Source organism: Tigriopus californicus, chromosome 8, assembly GCF_007210705.1.
Source record: "Tigriopus californicus strain San Diego chromosome 8, Tcal_SD_v2.1, whole genome shotgun sequence".
Lineage (NCBI taxonomy): Eukaryota > Metazoa > Arthropoda > Copepoda > Harpacticoida > Harpacticidae > Tigriopus > Tigriopus californicus.
The window spans coordinates 13,682,182-13,703,103 of NC_081447.1; the positions used below are offsets into that span (position 1 = coordinate 13,682,182).

The following is a 20,922-nucleotide window of genomic DNA, read 5'->3' on the forward strand; positions in this document are numbered from 1 at the left end:
AAATGACTCAATTAAAAAACTAGCAATGCATCCAATCTGATATTAAGCTGAATTTTATGACATCTGATATAAAGATCTTTATAATTGAAAGATATTGAGCGCATATTTAAAAGAAAGCATAGCCCCTCGCCTTGGGCTTCAACCCTGAAAAATTGGTCACTCTGATGCGTCAGCAGGGCTGGCCTGATCCAGGGTGTTTCCATGGTATGGGCCCCATCCAAAACGTCGCCATCAAAATAAGCTTTGGGTGGTCCATATCCCTTTGATGCCCTACCCAAACTCCTGTAATATATATCAACTATACTTTCTCATTGTCTTTTCCTTCCCATCCCCCATTGAGCCCCAAGATTTCGAAGCTACAACCTATGGCATTTTCTATCGACACGCTGAAGATCAGCTGATTTGTCACAAGACTTTGGCTGGCCAATGCCATTGAGGCCTGATTTGACATCAAGGGCGTTCGTTGATTCGTCGCACTCGTCTCACTCCTGAAGGCTTCTCTGCTGTCTGTTCTCTAGCCCCAGAAAGACCAGCCGCCTGCGTAGCCTTCAATCTGTTAGTGGTCCAAGTTAAGGTTAATCCGCGTTCCCGTGTTCCTGTGCTCCCGTGAGGTGTGAGTGACGGCCAAGATGAAGGGTCACATGTTCAACATTGACAATGGCTATCTGGAGGGTCTTTGCCGGGGATTCAAGAATGGCATCCTCAAACAAACGGATTATCTGAATTTGGTCCAATGCGAAACTTTGGAAGGTATCTATCTAGCTATCTATCCATCATGCATCATGGACGGGGTGGGCCAAGGCTCACTCCGATATATATATATATATTTAGTATACACTATATACTATACTATATCTGGGGCTGGGTCCAGGTGGAAATGACGTAAAAATAAGAAATGCTCCGCGCCCCATCCCAAGGTATTGATTGGCCTTACATTGCTGCCTTCAATCTTGGGTTCAGCCACTTGGGTAGCTAAAATTACAATAGGACACGGCTGGGCGTGTCCCTAATGAGGACCAGCGGGGCTTAACTTCAATTTGGGCGGGCGTGGACCCTGATTCAGATTTTGCCATTGAGGCCCAAGCTGTTGCCGTCTGTCTGGCTATCTGGCTATATCCTGCCTATCTTCATGGCTTTTTTACACCTAGGCGGGGTCCAGGAGCTTTTTTGATGGACATGCTTAGACCACCAAATCAGTTCGGTGAGCATCAACAGGCGAGGGTCAGCTAAAAAAGCTACGCTACATCTCAGTTTGGGCCCACTGAGTTGTTATACCCATGAGTGGAAAAACCCATGATTGCACATGCATTTCGATTGGGAAATCCTCACGTCAATGTGACCAGCTCCACTCAGTGCCAGGCACATTAGGAAGAATTCCGTTCAGTGGGATAGAAATGGATATTTGACAGATCTGAACATTCCCATTGAAGACTCGTTGAAACGCTTTAAGCCTTTGACCTGGTTAGTTGTAACCCCCAACCGTTTGACAGCAGCTCTTTATCCAGGTCAAAATAGACAGAACAAAGAATAGCCGAGCGCCAGGTTGATTGGCGAGCTTCCTGAACGTCGTTTTTCTTGAATTTGAGTTGTTTTACCCTAATCAATGGGTGTCTACCCGATTTCCCTGCTAGACACGTCATGGTTTGTCAAAGATTGGGCCTTTTTTTTGTAAATATGTGACTAAAAGTGTGACGGCCTCTGAACATAAGGTTGGTCGGGTTTGAAAGCAATTTTTTAGATTGCGTTCAAAACGCTAACAATGGTTCTGTGAATAATTAGAATCATCGGAGATGGCGCGCAATGAAAACAACTTTAAGGCTCTTTTGACATATAATTTCGAGGTCAGAATTGACGCTGAGCCCTGACCCACTTTCAGATCTGAAGCTGCACCTGCAAAGCACGGACTACGGCAATTTCTTGGCCAACGTGCCCAGTCCCATGCAGACCTCGGTCATCGATGACAAGCTTCGCGAGAAGATGGTCACCGAGTTCCAGCATATGCGCAATCACTCCGTGGGTGAGTTGGCCACTTTCCTGGACTTCATCACCTACAGCTACATGATCGACAACATCATCCTTCTCATCACGGGCACCCTCCACCAACGCCCCATTGCCGAGTTGGTGAGCAAGTGTCATCCTTTGGGTAGTTTTGAGCAAATGGAGGCCATTCACGTAGCCTCCACCCCGGCCGAACTCTACAACGCTGTCTTGGTGGACACGCCCTTGGCGCCGTTCTTTGAAAGCTGCATCAATGAGCAGGATTTGGATGAGATGAACGTCGAGATTATCCGCAACACCCTCTACAAGTCCTATTTGGAGGCCTTCTTCCAGTTCTGCCAACGCATCGGCGGCGAAACCGAAGAGGTCATGTGCGAGTTATTGGCCGTAAGTTAAATCAAGGCCTGAGTTTGACCCTGCCTTTGGAGTCCAGCATTAAAAATCGAGTTTCGTTGTAGTTCGAAGCCGATCGTAGGGCATTCATTATCACGATTAACTCGTTTGGCACCGAGTTGACGAAAGATGAGCGCGAGAAACTCTACCCAACGTGTGGCAAACTCTATCCCGATGGGTTGAAGGCATTGGCCCGGGCCGATGATTACGATCAAGTTCGAAGTGTGGCCGAGTATTACTCGGTGAGTAGTTTGAACCCTTTCTTGGCCACTATAATGTCATATTTTTTACCTTTTGTTTTTACATAACGCCATTGACCTTTTGTTCTGTAGGACTACAAGATGTGCTTCGAGGGAGCGGGTACTAATCCTGGCGAGAAGACTTTGGAGGATAAGTTTTTTGAGCATGAGGTACTGTTTTATAGGTTGATATCCCGACTGAGGGTAAAGAGTGTTTCACGTGCTTTGGTTGTGTGCTTCCTTCTCTAGGTCAAATTGAACGTGAACGGGTTCATGCAACAATTCCATTTTGGCATTTTCTATTCGTTTTTGAAGCTGAAGGAGCAAGAGTGTCGGAACATTATTTGGATCGCCGAGTGCGTGGCCCAGAAGCATCGCGCCAAGATCGACAATTACATTCCCATCTTTTAAGCAAGCTTTTCCATTGTCACTGACTGACCTTGTTCCAAGATGAATGATCGAGTTAGCACACATTGTCATCGTATATGATTGGAAGCGAATGTTATCATTATTCTTATTCTTATTAGTAGTACATCTTCTGATCATAATCAACATTATAATTGATCGTTATTATCAACAACAACAGCATTTGTGTTTCGACTTAGTGGCTGAAGCTTGGCTTCGTTGGCAATCAATTCTGAATAATAAAACGGCGTATTTAAAAAATCCGTGAGACTATTTGGGAGCGGCAACGTGCTCAGAAGGTCTCTGGGCACGAGCTGGAGGATGACAAATCTGCAACACAACCATCAATGCGTTCAAGTCTCCAGTGACTCGGATAAGAGCATTAACCTCTTCAAATTAATGTTACCTGCATTGATGCTGGAGACTTTGGACGCGCTTGAATCTGGACACCGGGTTCAACAATTGGACGCGCATGGGACCGAGGATCGGTCGGCGGTGAAGGAAGAAGAGGTAACGACCCGAACGAGAATGCTCGACCGCATTCTCGATAAAGTTGACAATGGTGTTGCTTTTGAAGGTGGTGAAGGTACCGAAACTGAAGTTACCTATTAGAAAGTAACGCAAACTTGAACCAAACTAAAAAAATACGAAACTTTCGAATAGATTTTTTTGGAATCACAACTCGCCGATGAAACATGAATTAATATCTGAACGTGAAACTTCAATTGTCAACATTTTGCTTACTTCTTTTTGTTTTGTTTTTTAACACAGATAAGAAAGGCCCTTGTTATCCATCAGAAAATGAGCACCTTTTTGATTGACCAAGTGATTCAAGTATATTGAAATAAATGTGGTCAAACTGAACGTGAACGTATATTCAACACCTCACGCCTGGCAATATGCTGACCTGTCTAAATCATTTGCATGAACACCAAATGCAATTGATTACTTTTGCAGATATTTTCAATGTCCAGCCAATTTTGAAATAATTGCTCCTCACGGCAAGTCTGTAGGGTAGTTAAATCTAGATCTTTGGAATCAATTCTCAAAAAATGCGATGAATAAACGTTCAAAATGTAACTGCAATTGAAATTTCTCAATTACATCAGCTGAAATGAAAATAACTACAATCACTTGGAAATTACAATTTCAATTTTTTTTTTGCGGACTTTCTTACCGCTGCTGGGATTGGAATCCCAGCAGCTCAAGACGAGAAATTTATTCATTTATTTATACATATATCATTTGATCGGCCAACGAATTAGTGTTGGCTGATCTGGCTAACCCTTGGATATAAGGTTGATCATGAATTTTCGTCAAAAACTTGTCCAAGTCTGACTTGAATCCTGCTACTGGATCAACGCCTACATACGACCTAGGCATATTTGCAGGGAGCAAATTGAACAATGAAGGAGCCCGAGAAATTATATCAAAGGTTTGTCAAAAACTACTTTTATTGGCGAATGGTTCGCACCACGCATGAGAAACGTTGATAACACATCGCAATTGGTTTAGAAACTTAATAAGCAGGCGTTCAAAGAGGGTTGGCTTTTTTGTATTATTATAATTATGATTTGTCGCGCCATTTTCAAAAGATTTACAACAATACTGAGTGTGACGGTAACTTTCATAGTTCTGAACGAAACAAAACAGGTCTCCTAGCACGAGGGAAAATGAAGTAAGGATGAGACTAAACTTGTAGCTTTAAATTGATCAAATATTCTTAACATCCGGTCTCGTGAGATCAGACTTTGATAGTATCTGCACATTCTTAACTTATAGCCTTAGCTTTATCTTGACCTGATTTTCCCATGTACTTGTCTTGTGAAAAAAAGTATCGTGCAGCCCTATCGAAACGTCAAGGTCAAAGTGATAACGTCATTGTTTCAACTGAACAACGTCAATAAATGAATAAATATTTACGTGAATATTTTTGATGAAATGTCCGCCCCGGCTATAGCATTTCATAACTTTTGATGTTTAGGTAACTAATAATATATCGGTTTAGTTTTCTTTGGAAATGATTGTTGAACTTCTTGAGTAGATGGAATAAGTGGATGATTGAAGGCTGAACAATTCTTATCCCTACTTGACCTAAATTCTATCAGATGGCCCAAATGGCTTACCCTAACGGGTAACCGTCTTGAATTGAACGGGTTAGCTTACCATGATCGTGCTCAATTCGGACGTGCCGCACTTCGTTGTTGAGCTTGAAGGACAAACTAAAGAGGTAATGATCGTCGCTGCTATCCCGCACCAGAAACGAGCCCACGGGCTCGTTTTTCAGCAACCGCTCCGCCGCTCCACCCGAAATCGGACCCCAATACCATCCATACTAAACGATGAAAACAGCAAAACATAATTATAGCCCCATGGCAAGCCTCATGGCTAAAACCTTGAAGACTGGGTCACTATTGTCAGATAAAACAACGCCATATACCGTCACACCAATGCCAACTTTCAAATCTAATGGGTATTAGGATAGTTTCAAAGAGAAACAGAACCCTGGGGCTCAAGCCTTCAGTGTCAGATAGGCCCTCATTGGGTCATTATTGTTGGCTTCCGTATCGCAGTAACCAGCCCTAGGAAAACGACCACTAGGCTCTTAAGCACCATGGGGGAGACTAGGCCTCATGGGCCTCACTTACACTCTTGACCATCTCAATCGAGCGGGAAAAGTCCACGCCACTGGACGGCTCCGTCGAGGTCACGGCCAGCAAATCCTCTTCCTCAGGTATATAAGGCGTGTCGGAGGCGGTAGCGGGCAGGTCCCAGGCCGATCCCAACCGGCCTGCCGCTGCCAACCCCGCTTCAGAGTGGGTATGGCGGGCTAACCCGGATAGATGGGGTGGATCCGGCACGGGCGGCAAGGCCCGCGTGCCCGGACCGCCCAATGACTCGACCGAACCCGATTGAGCCTCCGATCGAGGACGTGGCCAGTGGGGCCAAAGACGAAACCGGCGGGGCGTGGGCAACCAGGCCGGTAAATGGCGTCGCCAAGTCCGGCCTGACTTTTTCACCTGTGCCGCCACCCCGGGCGGCACGGGTGAGGGCGAGGTCATGGGGTCAGCGGCTAAGGGTCGAGACAACTCGGTTACGGCTTGACGCACGAGATGCCTGACCCATCGTTGGGCCCAGTCGTCCAAACCAGAAGGCGGTCCCGCCGTGGTCATGAGCTTGAGGGCCGTGCGGGACGATCCCGAATCCGGAGGGCGAGTGCTAGGCGGACAAAACACGTCACCATGAGCGGCCGGTGGACCTGGCCCTTGAGTTGAGGAAGGCCCCTGATTCACGGCGGGCCCTTGGGCACTTGGACTGACTGGCCAAGAACTGGCCAAGCAGGATTAGGAGATGGGAATGAATGATTGTGTGTGTACTATTTAGGGAGAATCATGAACTATGGGCCGTCAGGGTGGCTACGCCAATAGCGGTCAAAAGTGGCCAAATGCCTGACAGAAAAGGGTCAAATTGATCTAGGATTATTCTTGTGCTTAGTTGGACCTGATCAACTTTTGTTCAAAGTCACCGCCCGCATTAGCCCACAGTACTAGTTGATTCGTACCAAAAGAGCATGTTGGAGATGATCAGGAATGTAAATGGTAGTCAATTATTAATAGTACATAGATTATGAAGTTAATAAGACAAAAAAAAATCACATGTTTTGTTTGCGAAAGCATGTTGGCCACGATGCTGCTCTTAAAGACATAAGAAACCGCTATTTCTCTCAAACCTTAGCCAGACTGAAATCACTAATTTTAACTCAAATAACAGACCTTATTATTGAGGTAATGGCACTGTCACTATTGCTGTCCTCCTGGTCGCATAACGAATGAGCGCTGGCATATCGTTTCCAGTACTGGTTGGGCATTTTACAGGTCACAGTGCACAATAACTACCTATACATCTGGGAGCAAAAAGCTGAGACTGAATATTGCCGTAGATTATGACGGTCATTTTTCTTCGCATTCTATCATTGCAAAAGAAACCGTATCGATTACCACTGTCATTGAATCGTCAAATTTTGAGTAGACTATGGCAGGGCCTGTCTTACTCAGTCTGGTCTTGAGGTTGTCCTTCTGTCAAGCCTGACCTCATGTTTGGGGCTGCTGATTCACTCAAAAGATTACATGATCCATAGTTGCCAGATGGCAACTTTGTATGCCACTTTAACCCAAAAGGGCAGGTAATTTACCCCAATGGCATTCTAGCTTGAAAATTTACAAAAGAAAATGAAAAACTTGCGCTCACGTTCTTCTCGAAACTTTTCGTGGCCGTAGAGTACTTTCAATCGTCAATGGGCAACCCAAGTCTAGTTTGGAAGAAAACATCAATATAGTGAGCACAGCAAATGACCAAAAGATAGTTTTTAGGACCTCATGCACTTTTTTGCATTTGCAATGATTTTTCAAACTCATAGATGATTATTCCTTTCTATTGGTGGGTGCCAGGCTCAAAAGAGGACTACTGAACCTTGCCCGGCCAGGTATGCTGGCCATCACATTGTCCAATTTCTTACAATAGGCAGTGTCATATTTATATTAGGTTGGTTCTCTGTCTGTTGGTGTGGATTAATGTCTAATGGTTTTGAATGGAAAAGGGACAGGGAGGAGAATAAATTAAAATCCCTCTAGAATGAATCGAAGACCTCCCTCATGCTAGGAAATAGGGACTGCGAGGTCGGAGTTAAACAAATTCTAGCGGCCAAGAAAGGAAAAAGAGCGTTAGTGGGGAAGAAATATGACCTTTTTTGCTTCATCCAAAACTTTTGAAATCATGTAAAGACAGATACAAATAAAAGTGCTTAAACTTCTTATGAATGATTTGAGTTTATGCAAGATTGTAAAATAAGAGTGATAAGTAGAGACTTTTCTAGTGTGTAGTTTACATATCATGTCATTTGGGGGCATTTTTAAACATTCAGGTGGTTTTGACCAAATTTCCGAAAAAATAATAGCTTCAGTGTCTAATAATCCTAAAATTGGACATTTTTTGTCAACATCTTTGGCAAAGAACATTAATTATGCATCTTTGTACATAAATTGCAGTTTAATATTTCAACCAGTTATTTGTTGCGTTCGTTTTTGCTCAGGAAATTCAGCCCTGCCTCCAGTGGTGCGTTTTTTTGTTGCAATCCTAAACTCAACCTTTGGAAGGAGGATGCATTTTAAGAAGTTGTAATATTGGCTTTGGTAAAGTTTGCAACACCCAATTTGATATTTTGTGACACAAGCACACCAAAATAAAAGTACAAAGAAAATAATCCATTTAGTGCAGCCTCTTTTCAACACATTAGTTGACAAATTCATGAGATAAAGTACTGTAAACTTGACTATTTAGTAATACTGTTTTGGCTAAATTGAAAGTTAATCAAAAAAAACTCAGTGGTGTAAGAAGTCTCAAATTTCACACTTACTATTGATTAAAAAACAACAACAATCTTTGATATCTGTGAATCAATTATTTTCATTTTCTTCATTATTGGGCCTGTTTTTTGTAATATTTTGCCTTTTTGAAATTGAATTTTTTCAGTGTCTCTAGTGATGAGAGTTCTGATTTAGCAGTTAATAATAATGCCACTACACAAATAACTGACTTGATTTTTTCCAAGGAACCTAGTCAAACTTCTTAACCAATACTCTTTTTCATCACACTGGATGTATGAGTTGTTCAAATAATAAACAACCTTTATTGCATTGTTGTTGCAGCCTATCACCCTATAGAACCACCAATAGCAGTAATGGATCAAATGATTTTCAAAAGCAAATGAGAGGTACCAGAGAGCTTGGAAAGTGAAGGCAATGGTTGATTTCCAAGTAATGAGTTAGTATCAATCAAAAAGATTACCTAGCTAAGTTTGATGTGAGAATAATCAGAGCAATATTTTGAGGCTAACTAATGGTTTCCCAACATGCCATAACTAATGCGATATCATAGGAAAGAAAACAACTCTGGGAACATTCTTCTGTGATTATTTATTTGATGGTATCAATAATCCAGCTCTTTTTGGATTTTTGATATCGCTAATGTCTCATTCAAATTTACCACAATTTCTTGTTTGATCAATTGTTCAGGATAGAGCTTGCAGAGATGGAAAACAGTATTGTTAACATATTAACACCATTTGTTGTCTAGGGTTGTTTATTCTCTTTCTTTACGGCAATGCAAGAACAAACGTTAGCAGAGGGTTTACTAACGCTGTCTTTCCTCTTTTTGCCGCGAGTTGTCTCATTGTGAAACAAGCAATCCTTATTGCACTAACCACTACACTTCGTTTGCCATGACTTCAATTATACAATCTATACAAAAGTAGGAATTAGAAAACTCGTAAAAGCCTTAACAGGTAATCTTTCAAATCTGTGACTGAGAAAAATACTGAATAATTTGGTAAAAGTGGTTCCATGTATTGTTCAAAATGATAGATGTATGATATGGTAATTTGTAAAGTTCGGAGAAATAACTTGTTTTGTCGTTGAGCAACAAACCTAGAGATTTGAGTGCAAGTAGTTGTCTGATAAGACGTCAAGGTCACGGGAAATAATCATGTTAGTTAGAAAATTCGATCTCGGAATTTGGGCCTGATTCATCGTGAGGGGTTGCGTGAGTGAATATCCTAATAGATCATCTGAGCATAGAAGTTGTAACATATGTAGAAGAGTAAAAATCGAGTTTGTTGTGGCTTTTTACTGCAGCTGAACCTGAAACTGGAATAGTGCACCTCTAGCTGATGGAAAACAGCGCCTCTACAATCAGAAACTATACCCTGGCAGCCGGTCAGCTGACATTCATTCGCTCTGCAAACTAGTCCGCCTGGCTAGCTCTCATAACACTCTCTAGTAGTTGCTTCCTCTATGACCTGAAAGCAAGTGAACTTGAAGAGTTGCTCTTGTAAGGAAAACTAGTTTTGACAATCATCTGGAATTTGCCCCCAATGGCAAAAGAAGTTATTTTTTCGACCTTTAGTAATTTGGAATGTTTTTTAGAGCACATTATATGACATCAATGGTAAAAAAGTAACAAGTGACCTTTATCATTACTTTTGAGAAAAAGTGACTCATTGACATTACTTTTTTGCAGACTTCCTTACTGCTACTGGGAATGGGGTTCCAGCAGTTCAAGATGGAAAAAGGTGTATATTATACTTGATTTTACATTCCTGTAATATTTGATCCACCAAAAAGTTAGACTTGGCGGATCTGGACTTAAACATCCTATATGTTGGAACCACATGTTTAAAGCTTTACCCACTTTCAACTGTTACTGGATCCCTCCTCATCGGTAGCAAATAAGTCATTGCTTTTGAGAAAGAGCTTTTAAAAATTCTTTGAGGAAGCATTTTCACATTTTCTTTCATTCAAAAAAGCAGATAGTAATGGTAATGCAAGAGTTATAAAACCATTCCATTGCAAATACGGGTAGACCTGCAGTATCACGGACCTAGAGGAGGCGTGCACACAAGCCTTCAAGCACACGCTGGAGCGGAGACCACTGTAGCAGAGGCCATGTAGCACTGCTAATGAAAGTTCTTGCATCATTTAATGTTACGTGACTAACCAGTCTGATTGGAATTCATAGGAAATCCTGTATAAAAGTCATGCCATAAAAAGACCGCCAAATTTATGGGCAAGGGTTGAATTTGCAACTGATGATGATCTTATAACTTATTGGGAACAATTGTTTGTCCTTAAGTATTGTGGAGTTTGGCAAATCCATTTTATTCAAAACTGCACCCATAACCAACCAGCCCACAAAGTTCAGCAAGCAGCCTTTTCAGCTTTTACTTTACTTCCTGCTTATTCGACAAATGTCCATTCTAACTTAATAATGAATATGAAGTTATGTTGAAAAAATATGTAGCATCAATATCCTTTTGTGATAAGTAAAACTTAGGGGGCTAGCCAAATTAGGCTATTCATACAAGTCCGACTTTTGCCAGACTCGCCACAGTACTAGCTCATGACCTTGCGGTTGAGTACCCTTTAGCTGCACCTAGAGGGCTAGTCAGAGAAGCGACACTCACGAGATTTCTGAGATTTTTTTGGCTCCCTTGTGGTTGCCTGGTGTGTGCAGTGGGGATCGGCTTTAAACACATTTAGTTACGTGATTCTCAAATCCAAGTTTCGAATTCAGGTAGCCAGTGAGTTGATGGCTTGTTTGTCTGCTTTGGTTGAAACTGAGTAACGCAAGAGAAGTCAATCAGCCCAACACCCTGTTGCCCAACAACCAAAATGTGTTCAAAGCAAAGTCTCAAGTGGCTGGGTTGGAATGACTTTTCTCTGTCAAGCCCTCTAGTAAACTTCAATGTAGAATATATTGGCAATTTAACACCCTGTCCTTGTGCCCTCTGCACAATCTGAGGGATTCCTTGTCTATGGTATTGGATAGAAGGCTCATGCGCACGCCTTCTCTTGGTCTGTGATCAGGGATGAGAAATTATTAAAAGCCATTTTCTACCACCTGGCAGAAATTGGTGGCAGAAAGTGGCAGAAATTGGTCCAAAATAAGTGGCAAAAATGGCCAAAAATAGCCGAAAATAGAATTCTTTGTATGATTCTAAATAATCTTTTCTAGTGTTTATGATTACTTCCGTTAATTTTTAAGCCAACATGTATGTAGTTTTGACACATTGGGATGGGTATTTTGCATCGAATGTGAGATACAACTACTAAACGTCTTGGAGTGTGATAGAGTTTGAATTTTGACACCGGAATCAATTTGAGTCAGGGACGTCATTTGACTTAAACTTTTTATAAAGTCAAAATGACGACAATTGCAGTTAAAAAAGTCATGTCGTACTCAATAACCATTTTGATGACTATTAAAAAACTAATTGTTGTGGCTTGGCCTTGGATACTGCAAGTGGTCTATATATACTGTTATCAATTCAATCAACCGTCAAACAGTATAACTATCAATATTTGAGGAACATTTTCCATTTCAGCCAATGCTATACCAATATGCTTTTTAGCAAAGGACAATTGAAAAACTTATCCAACCCATATGATCCTTCTTGTCTTTAACATCTTTGAGAATCAACATCGGCCATTCTAAACACTGGCGGCCATTTTTGACTACCTTTCAACAGTTTCAGCCACTTTTTGCCACTTTCTTGGGGCAGAAAGTGAATTCGGGTCTTTAAATTTGACCAATCTCGATTTTTTTTCCATCGCTGGATACTGCAGGTCTGCCGCCATGGCAGAAAGTAGCAAAAAATGTCTTGACCTGGTTCACTTGGCCTTGAATATCTGATGAGAGTCCTCGCTCTTGGCTGTAGACGCAGATGAAAAACTTCCTTTTAATAAAAATAAAAGTAGAACTATCTGATGGCGCTGATATATCTTGAAAACGAGAGAAATGTCCGTTTTGACAGATCGGATCTTCAAAATCTGCCCACCAAAAAGTAAATTATAACTAACAGCTGACGTTTAGGTCGATTCTGGACGTAAGGTGGCAGGATGGAAAAAGCCGATGAATGAGTAGATAGATGGTCCGCGGTTTTCACGATCGCCTCTAGCGGACGTTTTTGGGCAGGACATCTAGGCTCCACATCCCCATACCTCTGATCTCTGAGGAGCTGATGAGTCATCCAGGGCTTTCACGCCTTCATCGTCCGTGTCGAGTTGACTATCGATTGACGTCTCACAATGCACTATCAGCCAGATATATAGATTCATATATACATACATAGAGACACGTAGCGGTGGTTCCAAAGCTCGGTGACCAATCTTACCGAGTCTACGGACGTTACATAGAGAATCTAATTAGAAACTACAGGGAAAACTGTCAACATCAAGAAGGCCAGTGTTGTCATTTTGGCAATTTGTTCACGTCTGGCCTTAGCTTGAGGGATCTAAATTAAGACACTGGATTTTTTTGCACGGCGCCCAAACTTTGGGTGACAAGGGCCTGGGGGCGCCTAGGCAGCTGGTTGGCCAGTGGCAAGGGGTGCTTCAGCCGCGGCGATGGAGCAGCTCTCCCTGAGTTACCTTTTATGAAGTAATATCTGGGGTAATCCATCCATGGCCATCGACACTGGGGACTACAAATTGCCAAAATGGCAGCACTGACGTTCGCAAGATGGCTTGATTGTCCGCCGCTCAGGCATCCTGTTCTGCTTCTCTGTGTAACGTTCACAGATCGAGTCATCCCGAGAGTGAAGACTGAATGACGATTCAATCCACTTGGTCCACTTGGGCGACTTGGGCGACACCTGGCGTTTCATTGGATAAACCACGGACTGACGGTCTGACTGACAGGAGGACCCTCTGGTACCCTGGCCACCCTCCACTTTCCTGCCAGGCCCATCTAATCCAGGCTTGGACCCAACCCTCAGGCCCAGCGCCCCCGTCGGCTGGCCAGGCCTCCGCTCACATGCGTCGTCCCCCACTGAGCGGACTTGCGACCTGAAGCCGGACAAGTGTCTCTCGGGCTTTTTTCCTCCAGGAGTTGGACCTCCCCGGCGACCGGCGGCCGCCTCATCCATCATGCCCGAGCTCAAGGCGCTGTACCTGGCCCGGGACCTGTCCCAACTCAATCAGGAGACCGTGCTGAGCCCGGCCTTGATGAAGTCCAAGGCCCAGTCCCTTCTGAACTCGATGAGCCGCTTGAGCCGCGAATGCGAGAGATTTGAGGCCCAGGGCGATCAGGAGCAGGCCTACGTGTTGGCCATGCGGGCCTTTCAGCTCATTACGCTCATTCGTCAAAAGCCCGACTATGTCAAGGACAAGAAGTACTTCGACGGGATGATCGGGCCCACCACCACCCACAAACTGATCCTCAAGTGCGAGAGTCTGTCGCAGGCCCTCAAGGAACGCTACGAGAAACGAAAGGCGCAGACGCGCTTGCCCGATCCCGGACCCCAAATCCAACCGTCCGTGGACCAGGATCCCGATCCGCCCCCGCCCACGGCCCATCCGGACCCTGGGCCGGCCAGCCATCACCGGCCTAGCATTGAAGCCAAGGCGTTGAAGCGACTCATGGATCAGAGGTCCACCGCTTTCCTCTTGTTGGACGTGCGACCTCGGGCCGATTTTGAAGCCACCCACATCAAGCACCCGTACGTGTTGAATGTGCCGGGCGAGGTGTTGGTGCCCGGCGTCACGGCCAGACACGTGGAACGAGGCTTAAGAGTGCAGGACCGACTGGATTGGCCCAAACGGTTGAGCGTGGATCGTTTAATCTTGTTGGATTGGCAGAGCTCCCAAATCGAGGCCAATAGCCCGCTCCAATATCTGCGGGATGCCATGATGCAGTGGGACGAAACCAATCACCGTTATAAGTGTGCTGAGCCCTGGATCTTGGTGGGCGGGCACGAGGCCTTCGCCTTGCATTATCCCATGGCTGTCAGCAATCCCAAGCTAGCGCGGGCCCCCAAACCCGCTCAACGACCCACATTAGCGGGTCTGGGCGACCTGTCCTCTCTGGAGTACCCGGACCTGGACCAGGGGTTCATACAAACCCCGTCTCCAGAGAGGACTCCGTCGTTGATGAGCTCCGCCTCCTCCACTATTCTGGCTTCGGGTGCCGTAACCGTCACTCAGAGCCTTGGGCCCACGCCCGTGATTCCCGATCGACAGGCCAAACCCAAAGCCGTGCATTTCCAGCCCCCCAGTCAGATCGAATCCCTGCCCAATAGCAGCACATCGAGTGTCAGTTCCCTAGACAAAGGATTTCTCATCTCAGATGTGAGTTCGTCCCAACCCCCCTTGATTCCCAGTCGAGCCCTGAAGGCCAAGGTGCTCATTGCCCAGTCCGACCCCCGTCGAACCATGCAAGATGTGCTGGAGGCGGAACAGGATCTGGTCGAGGATTCGATCCAAATCGAGAAAAAATCCTTGGCCTTGGAGAAGGATTGGGAGCTGTTACGGCTCCGACGTGAACGCGAGCACGACGATGTGATGCGATCCGAGTTGCTCAAGAAAGAAGAGGCTCTCCTGGAGCAATTGGAGAAAGTTCATCTCGAGAGCGATGAGCGCGAGCAGGAAAACCGAGAACTGAGGGAACAGCTCAAGGACATGAAAGATCAGATGGACCGACAAGTCCAAAAGAGCCAAGCCTTCGATCGCGAGATGGCCGAACAACGGCAACGCGAACAAATTCGTGCGCGGGAAAGAGAACAGACTGAAATCAAACGAGAGTTGGAAAAGAAGCGACAAGAGCGCCGAGCGGCTGAAGAGCGGCATATACATCAAGAGAAAGAAGAATTGGAGCGACGAGCCCGTGAAGCGGCTGCCAAGCGGAAAGAGGTAGAGCGTGAGCTCGAAGCCAGACGGCTATTACAACAACAACAACAACAACAACAACAACGACGTCAACTGGAGTTGCAGAAGCAAAAGCAAAAACAGCAGGAGCAATCGCAATCGCCCCAAAGGTCGATGCCAAAGAGTGACACCTACAAGATGCCCTTGAAGGACGACTCGGAATCGAGTTTCGGGTCCTTGAACCGGTCTCACTCGTCGCCGAACATTGCCCAGTTGTTGGCCGATGAGGAGGAAGAGGGCCGTTCGTTTGACTTTCCACGGCCGAAAATCGATCGGCTTGCCAAGCCTGGGATGAGTTCCAGTTTCGGTGGAGCGCGAAATTTCCAACCCGTTTGGAAGAGCAATCAAGAAAAAGGCCTCACTGGTCTCAAGAACTTGGGCAATACCTGCTACATGAACAGTGTGCTCCAATGTATGTCAAACTTTCCCATTCTCGCCCAGTTTTTTATGGAGTCAAACTTTCAGAAACAGATCAACAAGAAATCCCGGACCCGTGGTGAGTTTGCCGTCGAGTTCTCCGAGCTCCTCCGTCAGTTATGGAGCGGACAGTGCAAGTCGATCTCTCCCAAGGATCTAAAGAGGACATTCGGCAAACACGTGGAGAGTTTTCAAGGGACCAAGCAGCAAGATGCTCATGAGTTTCTGACCAAACTAGTGGAGTCACTTCACGATGATTTGAATGAGATCCAAGTGAACATGAAGCTCCCCGAGATCGATTACGATCAAATGGGTGAAATCTCCGGCGCTCGCAAAGCGTGGGAGCTGGCCAAGAAAATCGACAAGTCCTTCATTCATGAGCTCTTCTATGGACAGATGAAATCCTCGCTAAAGTGTCTCTCGTGTGGTTTCGAGTCGCCAAAGTATGAGACCTTCTTCCAATTGTCTCTTAATCTCCCCTTGGACAGTTCCAAATGCACTGTTCGAGACTGCTTGGAGCGCTATCTTGAGCCCGAGAGTGTCGAATGGGCGTGTCCCAAGTGCAAGCGCAGTGGCATGAACCACAAAAAACTCGATATCATTAAGTTCCCGCTCATTCTCATCATACATTTGTCGCGGTTCTTCCACGATGAGTACGGATTCTCGGGCAAGAAGCAGAATCGAGTGGAATTCGAAATCAATGGCTTCAGTGTTGGCCAATATGCGCGAGCTTGTGGAGGCAAAGAGAACCGCTACATGGATTATCAATTACAAGGGGTTTGCAACCACTTTGGTACATTGGAAGGGGGACACTACACGGCGTATTGCTTCTCGCAGGCCTACAACAGTTGGTTCAAGTATGACGACCACGAGGTCACGTCTATGAGCGTGTCCAATGTGAAGAGCCCGGCCGCTTATATGCTTTTCTACGCGGCCAATATTTAGAGACTCTGCCCACCAAATGAAGAACCTGTGATGTTTTAGTTGGTTAATGCGCCGCATTCACCCGCCGCCCCTCTAGATGGGCTCTTACCCGAACACCCCCTATTCTTGTATCTGTAGAAATTACACACTTTTATCAAGTTGAAAGTAATATATCATGATATTCGACATTTCTTTACCAGGAAAAAAATGTGCTTCAATTAAATCGTTACTATAATACCGTCTCCTCGTTTTCTCTTCATTCAGACATGGACGACTCGGACGACGAGTTTGATGACTTGGCATGGGCCAAGAAAGATTTCCAGCGGATCCACTCTGAACGGTTCAAGGTGTGCTGCTATTTGAGTTTACCATTGTAGCCCCATGGTTAGATAGTTGAAGAAACTGTGACTTTATTCTTTAAAGGCGGGATTCCGCGAAGCGGCGGGGATCGAGGACAGCCAGGAAGCTTCCGAGGCTCTTCAAGAAGCTTTTGACGCTGGATATCAGGTGGGATTTGAAGTTGCCAAGCAGCTCTCGCTTCTCCACACCAAGTTAGGCATGTCCTTGGGACTGCATGAGACTGGAGTGAAGAAGCTATCCCAGGAAGAAGTCGAAAAATTCGAGAGTGAATACAAATCCATTAAGTTACGCTACACCTTGCTGTGCGAAAAAGAGAAATCGTCGGATCCCTTGGGCTCATATCTCAACGACCCCAATCTACCGGACGAACTGGATGCCATGGTCAATCGAATACGGCGACAAGTATCTCAAGAATTTCAATGTGACCTGACTGTGACTCGATCGTAACAATGTTCGTTCTCTATTCGTGATTGGAGGTGAAGGGGCACTTATTATTTCATATATAATGTCATTAACGATGGGTTTTCGAGGCATGCCTTCCACTTATTACTAAATCGTGCCATAGCTGCTCCGTCCACGATCCGGTGATCCGCTGACCAACTGATGCACATGATGTGGGCCGGAATCACCTCCCCTTGGGCGTTAAACCGAGGGAGAACCTGGATTTTGCCAATAGCACCAATGGCCACTTGTGGCGGGTTAATCACCGGGATGGCGTACGTGCCTCCAATGCTGCCGATATTTGACAATGTGAAAGTGCCGCCCTTGAGGTCCTCGGACCCCAATTTACCCGCCGAGGCGAGTTCCTGAAGTCGAAGCAATTCACCGGCCACCTCCAGCAAAGTGAGGTCTTGGACTTTTTTGATGTTAGGCACGATCAGGCCCATGGGTGTGTCCATGGCCACGGCAATGTTGTGGGAGAGGTTTTGAATAATAGTGCTGTTCTCCACATCCACACTGGCATTGAGGTTCGGGTAGTCGTGCAAGGCCAACGAGGCGGCCTTGATCATAAATGGCATGAAGGACAACTTCTGGAGCAAGGGGTCGCGGCTTCGCTTGAGCTCTTGGCGGAGATTCACGAGGGCGCTCATATCGATCTCATCTTTGTAACCGAAATGCGGGACCTCGAGGGCTTGAGTCATGGCCTTCGTCATGGCCTTAGTAATCACGTCCATAGGTCGAGTGACTTTCTCATCGGCTCCCACGACTCTTCTGGGAGTGGGTGGTGCCATGGGTGGGGTGGGTTTAGTGGCGGGAGTAGAGGTAGGTTGAGGAGGCGTCGATCGAACGGAAGACACGGGACTCGCGGGAACTGGCGGGGGAGTGGGCGGGCCTTCCTCCATGAACCTAATCACGTCCTCTTTCAAGACCCGACCAGCTTTACCCGTGCCCGCGATGTCGGCCAAATTCAAGCTGTGCTCGGATGCTATTCGGCGTACAGCGGGGGTGGCGAGGACGCGTGTCTCCGGCTTGACGAGCGTCTCACGTTCGCCCATATGAATGGCCTCGGTCTCTTGGACCTCGGTTTGGGAGCCCAACTCTTCACCCGGCGGTCCATCAACCTCGATATCCACCAATGGGTCACCGGTCTGTGCCACACCATCCACATCGTGGTAGAGCTTCCTAATGACGCCATCAAACCGGGACGTGATCGTGACTGATGCCTTGTCCGACTGAACTTCGCAAATCTGGAAACAAACGGATCCACTCAAAATTGATCGGTAGCCAAAAGAATTCATACTCGTATTTATGCTGATACTATCGAATGCTGTGGGCATTTAGATTCAACGCAGGAGGAGGTGCCCGCTAAAGGCCCAGTGAACCAGCCGTCTTGTGACTGAAAAAAATCCTATCTAAATGATGAGAATGAATTTTGATTTCAATCCCGCCAAACTTAAATCGTACAACGCAGTATAACGACAGGAAAATATGTTAAATCCTTAAAGTTTACTTCGCTCTCCACAAAACATATCGACTCTACAGATTATGGGCATTGAATTGATTTGTATTTTAGTGCCGTATACTACGTATCTTGAGTGAAAATTAGATTAGTGCCGCAGCATTGAATGTCAGGATATTTAGGATTAGACGATAGAATGCGACTCCATCAAAAACCGGAGGATATTATATCCAAAATCTGTCAATCAGTGCCCATGACATTTCAAGATCAAATTCGATTTTTGAACGGATTTACTGGTACATGATTGGAATCTCATACATAAAAAAATCCCGTTCCTAGCCGCGTCTAATTAGACAAGATATCGAACCGCATAACCTTAAAGCTGTCCAATTGGGAAGAAAATTGACTCTTCGAGTCACGGTCTGCCCGCCCGCACCTGATCGAATTGAGCCACCGTGTCGCCCGGTTGGACGAACCATTCCTTGATGGTGACCTCCTTGATGCCTTCCCCGATATCCGACAAATGAAACTGCACCACATCCAAATGCGGCCCGCTCGTATGCAGCCATGACCGCCCCCAAGTGGCAGACACCGGACTAACTCGTTTCAGCGCGCCCACAGAACCCCCAAGAGTGAGCGTGCCCCGCCCAAGGGGACGCGCGAGCGCGGGACGGGCATTCGCCGTGAATGAACGAGTCCCGCCACGCCACCAAGAGCCCGACCAACCTCTCAGATGGCAGAGCTTGCTCATGATGGACCCTGTTCCGCCGCCGCCTCCTCCTTAGCCCGAGCTCAACCAGGACCCTCCACCGATGATCGGATCCACTCACCACGACGTGGATAGCGGAGAGTGAGAAGTAAGGGGGCGGACAACGGGTGCGAGGGCTGGGTCGACTGGCGAGTGTAGTAGGAATAGGACCCTCTGTCTGTTTGAAGTAATCCTCGGCAGGATGCAGGATCGAGCCAGATGATGATGTATTTGTGTATCTGTGTATGTATGTATGTTTGTGTGTGTGAAATGTGTAGTGTGAATGCAGCTGAATGGGACGTGGGCACAGCTGTAAAATGTTGACGTCAAACAGGGTTGCACAAGATTGAGGAGAGGGACGGATGGAACAAAAGATGGACCCGTCCCAGGGAATGATCACACTCAAAGGGGAAGGAAGTGATATAACGATGACGCTCCGAAAACGGAATGTCTCTTCAAATTACCATTACCGTATAGATTTATAATGTTGGTAGTGTGCAACATAGATGGGCCAAAAGTCGTAAAGAAATGTCTTAAAATATATTCCGCTCAAACTCTTTTTAACCATATCGCACATTGATTTCTTTAGAAATGAAATAGCAAATGTATATCATTGTTTTTTCCTCACTTCAGTTATTTTTGCAGTTCTTTTAAAGATGCTTGATTCCAAATGATATGGAACTTGAATTTTGTATGATTCAAAATAACAAAAAAATGGAAAAAGGATTTATTAACAAGTCCCCCTTTGCAAGACTTTGCTCAGGATCATTAACTGCCATGCTTTTTTTAGTTGTTTCTTTTAAAAGCTAATTAGTTTTGGCTTTTTTGGGCCTGTTTGATGAAAAGACATTTTTAATGGATTTGACTCACCTTGAACATTTCCTGGTTTGTGCATTTTTTTCAGATTGATTGGATGATTCTATAAATATTGTCAGCTTGATGCCAATGAATTCAATTCCATTAGTTACGTAACATTAGCTGTGTCCAGAGGTTAGAACATATTTTTGAGGTTGCTCTCTTTGTTAACAAAAAAAAGTTTCATTTCATTTAGTTGTGGTAAAATTGTTCATCTAACATTGCATTTTGAAAAAAAAATTTAAACCCTTCACATACGTGAACTTACTTCAAAGTCCATAAAAACTTATTTCTTACCTTGTGTGTTACTAACAATTTCCTAAAGTTAAAATTGGATTTTCAAAATATTGGGAAAAGTTTTTGTATGCAATTTTTTTCACTTTTGACTTGGCCTTTATTACCTTCATTGGGTTCAGATAGTGGTCA

General features: G+C 45.2%; 4 protein-coding genes across 4 annotated transcripts; 2 read left to right on the forward strand and 2 right to left on the reverse strand.

Annotated features, from left to right (window-relative positions):
• Window positions 1-447: 447 nt before the first annotated feature.
• On the forward strand, window positions 448-3,081 carry LOC131885840 (V-type proton ATPase subunit d-like). Its single transcript, XM_059234018.1, has 5 exons — window positions 448-750; window positions 1,877-2,385; window positions 2,457-2,633; window positions 2,724-2,801; window positions 2,880-3,081. The coding sequence occupies exons 1-5, from the start codon at window positions 630-632 to the stop codon at window positions 3,039-3,041; spliced, it is 1,047 nt and encodes a 348-aa protein (XP_059090001.1). The 5' UTR covers window positions 448-629; the 3' UTR covers window positions 3,042-3,081.
• A 33-nt stretch (window positions 3,082-3,114) lies between these two features.
• Window positions 3,115-6,400, reverse strand: LOC131885839 (suppressor of cytokine signaling 6-like). Its single transcript, XM_059234017.1, has 4 exons — window positions 5,684-6,400; window positions 5,202-5,370; window positions 3,442-3,640; window positions 3,115-3,365 (listed from the first exon to the last, which is right to left on the reverse strand). Exons 1-4 carry the CDS (start codon window positions 6,206-6,208, stop codon window positions 3,185-3,187), a joined length of 1,074 nt encoding a protein of 357 aa, XP_059090000.1. The 5' UTR covers window positions 6,209-6,400; the 3' UTR covers window positions 3,115-3,184.
• Window positions 6,401-13,336: 6,936 nt separating this feature from the next.
• Window positions 13,337-16,898, forward strand: LOC131885837 (ubiquitin carboxyl-terminal hydrolase 8-like). The gene has a single exon (XM_059234015.1). It carries the CDS (start codon window positions 13,517-13,519, stop codon window positions 16,652-16,654), a length of 3,138 nt encoding a protein of 1,045 aa, XP_059089998.1. The 5' UTR covers window positions 13,337-13,516; the 3' UTR covers window positions 16,655-16,898.
• Window positions 16,899-17,437: 539 nt separating this feature from the next.
• LOC131885838 (lipoamide acyltransferase component of branched-chain alpha-keto acid dehydrogenase complex, mitochondrial-like) lies at window positions 17,438-20,006 on the reverse strand. Its single transcript, XM_059234016.1, has 2 exons — window positions 19,330-20,006; window positions 17,438-18,681 (listed from the first exon to the last, which is right to left on the reverse strand). The coding sequence occupies exons 1-2, from the start codon at window positions 19,642-19,644 to the stop codon at window positions 17,485-17,487; spliced, it is 1,512 nt and encodes a 503-aa protein (XP_059089999.1). The 5' UTR covers window positions 19,645-20,006; the 3' UTR covers window positions 17,438-17,484.
• Window positions 20,007-20,922: the final 916 nt, after the last annotated feature.

Excerpts from the sequence above, each read along its gene's own strand:
- LOC131885840 (XM_059234018.1), top strand. The coding sequence starts at position 630 with ATGAAGGGTCACATGTTCAACATTGACAATGGCTATCTGGAGGGTCTT. Across the intron at positions 751-1,876 it reads CCAATGCGAAACTTTGGAAG|ATCTGAAGCTGCACCTGCAA; the intron begins GTATCTATCTAG and ends ACCCACTTTCAG. Across the intron at positions 2,386-2,456 it reads TCATGTGCGAGTTATTGGCC|TTCGAAGCCGATCGTAGGGC; the intron begins GTAAGTTAAATC and ends GTTTCGTTGTAG.
- LOC131885839 (XM_059234017.1), bottom strand. The coding sequence starts at position 6,208 with ATGACCACGGCGGGACCGCCTTCTGGTTTGGACGACTGGGCCCAACGA. Across the intron at positions 5,371-5,683 it reads CGATTGAGATGGTCAAGAGT|TATGGATGGTATTGGGGTCC; the intron begins GTAAGTGAGGCC and ends TTCATCGTTTAG. Across the intron at positions 3,641-5,201 it reads CCGAATTGAGCACGATCATG|GTAACTTCAGTTTCGGTACC; the intron begins GTAAGCTAACCC and ends ACTTTCTAATAG.
- LOC131885837 (XM_059234015.1), top strand. The coding sequence starts at position 13,517 with ATGCCCGAGCTCAAGGCGCTGTACCTGGCCCGGGACCTGTCCCAACTC.
- LOC131885838 (XM_059234016.1), bottom strand. The coding sequence starts at position 19,644 with ATGAGCAAGCTCTGCCATCTGAGAGGTTGGTCGGGCTCTTGGTGGCGT. Across the intron at positions 18,682-19,329 it reads CGGTGGCTCAATTCGATCAG|ATTTGCGAAGTTCAGTCGGA; the intron begins GTGCGGGCGGGC and ends GTTTGTTTCCAG.